Source organism: Mastomys coucha, chromosome X (assembly GCF_008632895.1).
Source record: "Mastomys coucha isolate ucsf_1 chromosome X, UCSF_Mcou_1, whole genome shotgun sequence".
NCBI lineage: Eukaryota > Metazoa > Chordata > Mammalia > Rodentia > Muridae > Mastomys > Mastomys coucha.
The window spans coordinates 106614775-106625279 of record NC_045030.1 but is presented as its reverse complement, the minus strand read 5'-3'; the positions used below and the strand labels follow the sequence as shown (position 1 = coordinate 106625279).

Sequence of the window (10505 nt, the reverse complement as noted above, 5' to 3'; positions counted from 1 at the left end):
TGTAGGGGATGGTGATAAAGAACAAAGTTTATATCGAAATATATGGATGAAAATGTCATAATGAAGCCCATCTCTCTGTCTGCTTAAAATTTTCACTTTAAAATTAATAAAATTGAAACAAATTTTTTAAAAAGAAGAGGTAAAATTTAGTATCTCAGTCTGTTTTCTGTCATTATAATAAAATACTTAAGGTATGATATTTACAAAGCAAAGAGGTTTATTTGTCTCACAGCTTTGGAGATAAAAATAAGATTGAGAGGGCCCATCTAGGTAATCCTTGGTATCTTTGTGATGTATCACTTCTAGTCATCATTACTAGGAAGCATAAAGAGGAAAAAGCATTTGGGGGGGGGTCAGTAACTGCATACCAGTATCAGAGGATGAATTCATTTTCATTAACAATGAAACTTCATCTGATTCAGTAGCTATAATTGAAGTATCAAACCTGGTTGTGTTTACAATAACACACTGTCCTTTTCAAAAGATCTGTTTCTTGCTTTAGTAGCAGTAGTAGTAGTAGTAGTAGTAGTAGTAGTAGTAGTAGTAGCAGCAGCAGCAGCAGCAGCAGCAGCAGCAGCAGCAGCAGCAGCAGCAGCAGTAGAAGTAGTAGTAGAATTCAGTTGTATTTGATGATTAAGTATTCCCACCTTTTGGAGCTTACAGGAACTTGAGCATAGCTATATATCCAGAAACAAAAAGGGATAGTTCTGTTCATTTTGGGATTAACAGCAAAATGTTTAAAGACTCTCTGTAAGCACGTTGGACCTAATCCAATGCTATGCCCTCTTTACCCTTCTCCTCCACCTTTAATATCCATTACCAAACAGTTTATTCATTTCCATCTGTAAAATTGGAAAAACCACATAGTTCTTTTGGATCTTAACAAACATCCTTATGTAACACACCTCACCCTTTAGTGCTTGTTGGGACTTGATTCTAATTATATACCTGGAAATAACTGATGAATAGTCAGGTAGGCCCCAGGAACAAACTTGAGAGATGCAAAGCAGCCTTGATCTGAGAATCTGTAATAGTTCCTCTGGCAAAGTAGAGTTCTTTCTTTGATGAGGCTGCTACTGACAAAAGGGACTTTGCTAAGCTTAGGGGTTCAGTGTCCTCAGGTTTATTAGCATGTGATCACTTATCCCCATGTCAAATTTGAATAACCCCTTCCTTCCCACTTATATCTTCACTTAACTGCAGACATCCTTCAAGATTAGGAATTCTAGTTAAGTTGAAACTTGCTCTAAGGATGGCATTTAGATTTGATTTTCCATCATGTCAGTTTGGCCACTACAGATAAGAGTCTTACATGGAAGGTTTGGAGTTTACAAGTCAGTAATGCAGCACTTAAACTTGGAATTAAAAGTCATTAATTCATTCCTTTCTTTTTACACTTGGCAAAAATAGGAGCGATTATTCAGTCTCTGTAAGTTCATTAATTTTATAAGGATGCTCTAGGGTACCTATCCAGGTGTAATAGCTGTGATTTCAGCACTTGGGAGGTAGAATCAGGAAGATCAGGAGTCAAATGCCAGTCTCAGCTACATAGTGCATTCAAGTCCAGTTTGTGAGTGTGTGCATGTGTGTGTGTGTGCGAGCATGTGCACATGTGTTCAGGAAATTTCATTGAGGGTAGTCAATAGTGATGTTTTACACCTCTTCCCACATCACACTATATACTATAAGAACCCTTTTTACTACTCTTAAATAGTTAAACACATTGGAGAAGAAATTTCAAAAATCCCAAAACTAATTCAGAGAACTTGAAAGATTCCATTTCTTTGGAAGGATTCCAAATAGAAAAAAAAAAAAAAGCTTTGATCAGGGTTCTCCAAAATTAAAAATAAAAATAAACAAGACACATAGGGTATGGCATCCTTTATTTTAGGAATTATAATATGATTACAGTACTTCCTCTTTCTCTTTCTCCAGTCTCTCCCATACATCCCTTTTTTCATTAATTGTCATTGAAGAAGAGAAAATAGAAAGATTCTAAGAGCTAGGAGCTAAGAAAGTTTGCTGTAATATTGCGACTTTTGGTAATGTCAGAAACTTCATCCATAAAGCCTCACCAATCTAAACATGACCTGAACAAAGATGGCCATAAACAACATGCTAACAGGGGTGAAGGGAATCTCATGGGACCCCAACCCCAAACAAAGAGCTACAGGCAACTAAGGAATGCTGAGAGCAGGAGAAATAGTCTTCCCCAGGGAGGAGCTCACCAATTGGTTATCTAATAGCAAGTGGTCAGCCCTGAAAACATATATACATACAAATAACATTATATAGACTGAGCAGGTTGTATTTGCTCTTTCTTTTAACTGTCTCACATGATTGTTTGTTCAGAGCTATAGAGTTCAAACGCTGTGGGGTAGGCCACCAGGCTGGAACATCAGGAAGACAAGTGCTGTAGTCTTGAGGCTGAAATGCGCAGTGTAAACAACAGCTTGGAGACTCAAGTGAGCAGTCTTCAGACAACATTCCTTTCACTAGAAAGTCTGCTTGTTTGTTCTCAAGGCCTTTAACTGTTTAGAGGAGATCAATCTACACTACTGATGTTAATATTTTTTTCTTAATATTAACAAACTAAAGGTTAATAACAGCTATAAAATGCCTTCATAGCATCATAAATATGACTGTTTGACAAAACAACTGGGCCACATCTCACAGTACTGAAAAACCTAATTATAATGGTCTCGGAAATACATTTTATAAAAAAGATAAACATTAAAGATTCTTAGAAGAACTCCAATAGGGTAAATAAGTAATTTCAGCAGTACTGTGGCCTCATAAAAGAAATTCATCAATAGCTGAATTTGCCTATCAATGCCAAGATAGGAGATGTTAAGGCCTTTGACACACTGGAGCTGATAAAGGAAACACTCAGTAATTACAACAGCCCAGATGATTTTAGAAGCGACTCTGGCACATCTAACATTCCTTATGTGGCGTGTCTCTACTGGAAGAAAAGTAATCAGAAAGGCCTCAAGGGTAACACAACTGAGTAAAAGGGAACTGGCATGTATATTTGCAATTTGGAAGTTCTGCCTCAAGGCTGATTGAAAATAAGCTGATGTCTCACTCCTTATCACGCATGCTGAGATGGCAGAAAACATGCTGCAGCCAACTAAGATGTCTGCCTGAGCTATGCTACCAATAAACACTGCAGTGGATTTTCTGGAAACCGAAGGAAATGTCAATATCAGCATGACATAGAGACTGGCAAGAGATCCCAGCAGAGTGATGATGATGTTTGGAGAAGGTAGGACTAGATACTGGATGTATTTGAATGTCAGGTACCTGCGGAGGTCTTTCATATGGTCTCGATTTTTTAAAATGTGAAGTTGAGCAGGATTCCTGGAGTATGATAGAGAAGAAAAATGATATAAGATTGCATGCAAAACTACAAAAAGCACTTGAAACTATAGTTTTGTGCAAGGAATTTAATAATGTTAATATCTGTTCCATAGTTAAAGCCAGTTTCACATGATATTACACAGACATTTAAAAGGCATCTGACTTTTAGTGGCAATTAATGACAAAAACAAAACAAAAAACTTTTCCAGCGCCAGGTGGGATGACCATCACCTTTAATCCCAGCACTCAAGAGGCACATCTTTGAATCTGAAGCTAGCCTGGTCTACATAGTGGTTCCAGGACAGCTAGGGCTGTGTTAAAAGATCTTTTCTAATTTGGTAATTGGAAAAATAGGTCCAATATTGAATGATCTATATATATTTTCTGCTTGTTTGTACATGACAGTGTCTTGCTGTGTACAATATTATGGTCTTGAAATCAGAATTCTCCTATCTCAGCCTCTCTATTAGTAAGATTGTTTATTTGATGTTTTTTACACTATACTGCAGTTTTCAGAACAGCTTACATATTTCAAAAGTATTTATATGCCCAAAATAAATGTAGACAATTAAATTGGAAGGGGGTTTGTAAGAGAACAACAAAGAGTGAGACTGAATGCTTGGCTTGATGTTTGCAACTCTTGTATCAAGTTTGAAGAAGATGACATTATAAGTTACTCTTTCTCTGAGATGAATGCTTTTCCAAATTATCACAGCCAATGAACCAGATTCTTACCCTCACCTATTGTCTGTGCCACCCTCCAAGCAGAACTATTGTTCATTGAAACAGTTGGTGAGAATAAAGTCACTCACTCAAGTCAAATAGCTTTGACCATAGCAGGAAATCTGTATCCAAAAGTTGTGCCTACAATTCATTCCTTGGCCCAGCAGAACTGTCAACTCTCAGCTTAGCTATAATGGAGGTAAAATCCTTTGGTGATGTGAGGGTCATTGAAGTACAGCCTTATTACAATGAACTCCAATAGAAATGTATTGGTGAGAATGTATAATGTATAACCTTTACCTAAAAGGACATGGAAAACCTCTGTAACAAGCCAGGAATGTAGACTAGCCAGTTTCAGGAACCTGCTGGCCACAAAGGCCCCCTTAGTTAGGTCCAAGAACAAAAAGTAGGATATGAACCATCTAGATGGTTCTAGGGAGCAGTCGGCTGTAAAGAAGATAGCATTGACCAAACCACATTCCTCTTGACAATGTTTTACTTATGACCCTGACTCAACCAGGGGTTGGGTCCATTTGGAATTTTCCACTGTTTTTATGTTATGTTTCCTTGGTAGCCCTCTCACCTCCCCTAGTTTGTGATTTTTCCCTTTAAATACCCCTCACTTCTTGTGTTCTGAATCGAACTCCTCTGGCCTGCCAGGCTACATGTTCGACCCCAGATCTGGCTTATTCCCAATAAACTTCGTGCACTTGCAGCAAGATCGGTCTCTTGTGAGTTATTGGGTGGTCGTATCATCCCAAGACTTGAGTGAGGGTCTCCCTAGCTCTGGGGGTCTTTCACAATGTCTAAAAATTGTTCTTATTTTGGGCTTGTAACCACAGTGAGAGCCAAGATTTTAAGCTCTACTAAAAACAAAACAAACAAACAAAAAGACTTTATCTATTTATGTTCATTTAAAAAAATACTAGTAGTGATATATTATTTTGAAATATACTGTTAATCTGTCTGGAGTTATTTAAAATTTATATTGAGAAAAATGTATATATTTTCAGTATTGCTGTAGACAAACATCTACATAAGACTGTGCAATTGATTTTTGTTTTATATCAAACAATTTTTATAATACTCATTTTTGTTACAATATTTTATAAATTTTAAAGAATATGACAAAATAAAAAAAGAAAGGTATTGCCAGTATTGAAGGGGACTCTCTGGGAAGAGTTGGGGTACAAAAGGGAAACAAGAATTTGATGTAATTTTATTTTCTTAAAATGTGTTTTTAATTGTTAACAAATTCAGATAAATTGAAATCATGCATCTTTTTTCATCATAATGCAATAAAACTTAAAGGATGATTGACTAGAACCGGCCTGCAGTTCCACTTGAGTGTGTGTTCGTTTCAGCTGGAGGTTAGACAGGACCTGCAAAATGAAACAGTGGAGAACGAAGAGGCTGACGCCAAGTAGAGTTCTATCAAGGCATCTATTTACTTGGGGGTATTTCGAGCTTATATAAGCAGGTAAGAACTCAAACCGAAATCTCCAGAAATAAAATGTATGCATAACATAAACATTGCGGGAGGAATCAGGAAAGAGTCAGAAGGGAGTCAGGAAGGAGTCATGAGGGAAAGTCACCAGCAGCTGGGACATCTGCAGATGTCCTCAGGCCGTAGGTATTGTCGCAGGCGTAGTTGTATCTCAGCATAAACTGCTCGAGCATCTTCTTTCAGAGATAAGCTGAAAGTCTGCAGAAGGTCTTTCGCCTTAATTTCCCAGGTGACCACCTCTGGCGAAAACCTCCAATGTCCGGAGGCTGAACTAGGTGTGGGAGGCAACAGATGATATTTTCTAGTTCCATCCATTTCCCTGCAAAACTCATGATATCCTCTTTTTTTTTTTTTTTTTTTTTTGGTTTTTCGAGACAGGGTTTTGCTGTATAGCCCTGGCTGTCCTGGAACTCACTCTGTAGGCTGGCCTCGAACTCAGAAATCCTCCTGACTCTGTCTCCCAAGTGCTGGGATTAAAGGCGTGCGCCACAACTGCCCGGCCTGATATCCTCATTCTTAAAAGCTGAATAGTACTCCCTTGTGTGAATGAACCACATTTTCTGTATCCATTCCTCTGTTGAAGGACATGTGGAGTTTTTCCAGCTTCTGGCTATCACAAATAAGGCTACTATGAACATAGTGGAGCATGTGCCCCTGTGGTATGGTAGGCCATCTTTTGGCTATCTTCCTGAGTGGTATAGCTGGCTCTTCAGATAGATTTATTTCCAGTTTTCTAAGGAACCTTCAGATTGATTTTCAAAGTGGTTGTACCAGCTTGCAATCCCACCAGCAATGAAGGAGTGTTCCTCTTTCTCCACATCCTTGCCAGCTTCTGCTGTCACCTGAGTTTTTTATCCTAGCCATTCTGACTGGTGTGAGGTGGAATCTCAGGGTCATTTTGATTTGCATTTCCCTAATGACTAAGGATATTGAATATTTCTTTAGGTGCTTCTTAGCCATTTGGTATTCATCAGTTGAGAATTCTTTGTTTAGCTCTGTACCCCATTTTTAATAGGGTTATTTGGTTCTCTGGAGTCTAACTTCTTGAGCCCTTTATATATATATTGGATATTAGCCATCTATCAGATGTAGTATTGGTAAAAATCTTTTCCCAATCTGTTGGTTGCCATTTTGCCCTATTGACAGTGTCCTTTGCCTTAGAGAAGCTTTTCAATTTTATGAGGTCCCATTTGTCAATTGTTGATCTTAGAGCACAAGCCATTGGTGTTCTTCATCTACTCAAAGGATAAACAGACTGACAAAGAAATTTGGGAAATTACACCCTTCACAATAGTCACAAATAATATAAAATATCTTGGTGTGACTTTAACCAAGCAAGTGAAAGGAAAGAAATTGAAGAAGATCTCAAAAGATGGAAAGATCTCCCATGCTCAAGGATTGGCAGGATTAATACAGTAAAAATGACCATCTTGCTGAAAGCAATCTACAGATTCAATGCAATCCCCATCAAAATTCAAACTCAATTATTCATGGAGTTAGAAAAAGCAATTTGCAAATTCATTTGGAATAACAACAACAGCAACAACAAAAACAGGATAGCGAAAACTATTCTCAACAGTGAAAACTATTCTCAACAATAAAAGGACTTCTGGGGGAATCACCATCCCTGACCTCAAGCTGTACTACATAGCAATTGTGATAAAAACTGCATGATATTGGTGCAGTAACAGGCAAGTAGATCAATGGGATAGAATTGAAGATCCAGAAATGAACCCACACACCTATGATCACTTGACCTTTGACAAAGGAGCTAAAACCATCCAGTGGAAAAAAGACAGCATTTTCAACAAATGGTGCTGGCTCAACTGACAGTTAGCATGTAGAAGAATGCAAATCAATCCATTTGTATCTCCTTGTACAAAGCTCAAGTCCAAGTGGATCAAGGGCCTCCACATAAAACCACATATACTCAAACTAATAGAAAAGAAAGTGGGGAAAAGCTTCGAGCACATGGACACAGGGGAAATTTTCCTGAAGGGAACACCAATGGCTTATGATCTGTTTTGTTTTAACATCATGTTAAGCAAAGATCAACAGCCACTTTGCATGTTGGAGTCCTGCAAATGCTATCTCTAGTAAACAAGGAAACTCTGATTCACTATGCCTCATGGAGATAGCTGAGAAACTACCCAATAGACACTGTAGCAAAGCAAACTCAGTAATATTTAGAATCATATCTCATAACAACACAGTATGTGTTTCTGGGATGAAAGAATAGCAGGAGGTTTCTATTCATGTTTTGCATTGTCTTATAAAAGTGATCTTAATTTTAGTGATGAAAAAGTCAAGACTCTCATAGGCTAAGAAATTCAACTAAATTCACGTACAATGGAAATAAGGGGACTTCTAATATAGGCATGGTACTAGCACACTTGACCAGCAAACTTTTGTTCTTTTCATCTTGCTTTCTATGATTTGACAGGAACTTGCTTTTGGATAGTTTTCATTAATGTGGAGTTCAGGCTAAAATGTCAATATTCAAGAGTTTTTCAAAATTTCAACCTTAATGTGTTTCTTCTTTCTCCACCTTTAAAATCAATCTTTTAAATCCTTTATTATTAAAGTAACCTTGGGGTGATTTTACAAAGAACTACTGGCAACTATGGAATGCTGAGTGTGGAAAAAAAAGTCTTCCCCAGGGAGGAGCTCACCAATTGGTTATTCAATAGCAAATGATCAGTTCTGAAAACATGCATACAAGTAACATTATCCAGACTGAGATGGTTGTGTCTAGAAATATGGAAGTATATACATATATGTGAGTAATAATAATAGTGAAGAAAGGCCAGAAATTTGAAGGAGAATAATAAGGGGCATATGGAAGGGTTTGGAGGGAAAGAAAATAAGGGAGAAATAATGTAATTATACTAAATCTCAATTTTAAAAAGTGGAAGGAAGGAAAAAAGTATGTTAGGTGATTGGTACAGATATATTAAAAAACATGGGTTTCAAGGTGTTTAAAAATGGAATAAAGAGAAAGGCACTGAGCATAATATGAAATACTGAAAGAGGAAAAATAAATAATGAAGGTAAATACATTCTCAAGAATATATCTTTTACTTGTCATTTTGTTCAAAAGGATTTGTATCACAAAGGACCATGTTCAGGCCAGGTCTAATATACTATCCCATGTTTGTCCTTTTCCATTTACTGCTTGCTCATTTTTTAAAGAGGCTTACTCCAATCCTCTTGACAAAATAAGAGAAAAGAAAAGAAAACAGAGAAAAGGACTGAACTCTAAGACTCTCCCACATCATCAATAGACAGCAGAACTAATGTTAGTCCAGTCATCACATTTTGTCCATTGATCAGAAAGAGGCCTCTTTCATGAACAATTCTTAAAGAGGGCTAGAACAGGAAACTGAGTCCAGAAAGTGCTGTTTAGAATTCTGTAGATAGCCATATCTCCTTATCTGAGCCAGGAAATACTACTTCAAAGACCCTTGCATGAGGGAGTACATGCAAGTGCCATGTCACATTGTCTCAGAAGGATGTGAAACCCAACAACACCCAACCACACAGAGGTAGTACGGTGCTCTCTGATTTCTATCAAAAGCAATCTGAATGTGCTTGCCACAGTGAGTGTGGTCAGAGCTCTGTGGATGTGTGCACATGCTCAAACTCATCACATTAAATATGATAATTTTTATAGCAGGCATGTTTCGTTAACAGTTTTAAAAGAGAAATATAAATGCCCTTTTCTTAAAGCAACCTGAAATCTGATTATGTGAATTGGAGTTGATGAATGGGCTCTGTTTACATTGCCAAGCTTAATTAAGGGTGCTCACAAAATACAAAGTGCTTATTTATTATCATTATAATTAGTAAAGGCTAAATTAATCTTTTATGAAGTCAGACTAGTGGAGTTGAAAATGGAAACTACTACCAGTGGTGGTAGGATTAGCTATTCAGTTTCATTTCCTAATACAACAAGACAGCCTCTAATCTGTACTATTATCACACCAAAGATAGAAATATTTAATACAGATGTAGCAGCCTGCCCTCCATCAGTTCAAAATTTAGTAGGAAGAACACAAACAGAGGAGACATGAATATGTACATGCATACAAAACATCTGCTAACAAACAATAACACATAGTAAGAGTACTTAATGAGTACACTGGGTACAACGATTTAAGGCAAAAACAAAAAAACAAAAACTATGTTCACATCTGCTGGTAATTTGGTTACGTTTTTATCTTTCTATTCAAGCTTACATACATGTTTGTTGAGATTAATTATAGACATGTTTAATGCTTCTAATAAGACATATTCACAAATAGATATCATACTTACATGATGATGAAGAATCACACAAAATATACCCCACAAGGGGTTGGTGTAGGTAAACAGAATCAGAGCAAACTTTCTGTTTATATTTCTTGTTCTCTGGGCAGCATTTCACTGTAAGCCATGAGTAAGCTGTTCGTCTAATGGCTCTGCCAATGAATTTGCTAAAATGGATTTCACAGGAAATGTCTGAGTCACCACTCTTAATAGTGTGTGTGTGTGTGTGTGTGTGTGTGTGTGTGTGTGTGTGTATGTAATGTGGAAAATGTGTGTGTGTGTAATGTGGATGCTTCTATTTTTTGTAGCAACTTCTTGTAGATGTGAGGAATGCAGTCTTCATCAGCCGGAACACCACCTGAAGTTTTGAACAAGTTAAAGCTTGGCATTTTGAAAGAAAGCAGGCTATAAGTAAATAAACATACACATGCGAGGGAAATAAAATTGAACTTCAAGGCCAAGTCTGGGTCTAAAATTCACAACTTTTCGGTGATTCCATAAATTTATACTAAGAAATGCAGAGGGTTTTTTTCTTAATTTTTGTGAAATTTTTACTATGAGTAATTCTCTCTCTCTCCCTCTCCCTCTCCCTCTCTCTCTCTCT

General features: G+C 37.2%; 1 protein-coding gene across 3 annotated transcripts in view; it reads right to left on the bottom strand.

Moving 5' to 3' along the window:
- Positions 1–52: 52 nt before the first annotated feature.
- Positions 53–10505, bottom strand: part of LOC116088049 — a 113955-nt gene continuing 103502 nt past the window's right edge. Inside the window, exons 1-3 of one of the 3 annotated variants that reach the window (XR_004117752.1) lie at positions 9911–10030; positions 3307–3363; positions 53–677 (exon numbers count right to left, since the gene is read on the bottom strand). Coding sequence is in view for 2 of the 3 variants with exons in the window: in XM_031366559.1 (XP_031222419.1) it covers positions 2688–3363; positions 9911–9912 (678 nt within the window). In the remaining variant the exon portion in view is untranslated. Of the gene's footprint in view, positions 678–1866; positions 3364–9910; positions 10031–10505 lie in introns of those variants that run through there. The other 2 variants (XM_031366559.1, XM_031366567.1) reach the window with 2 other exon arrangements.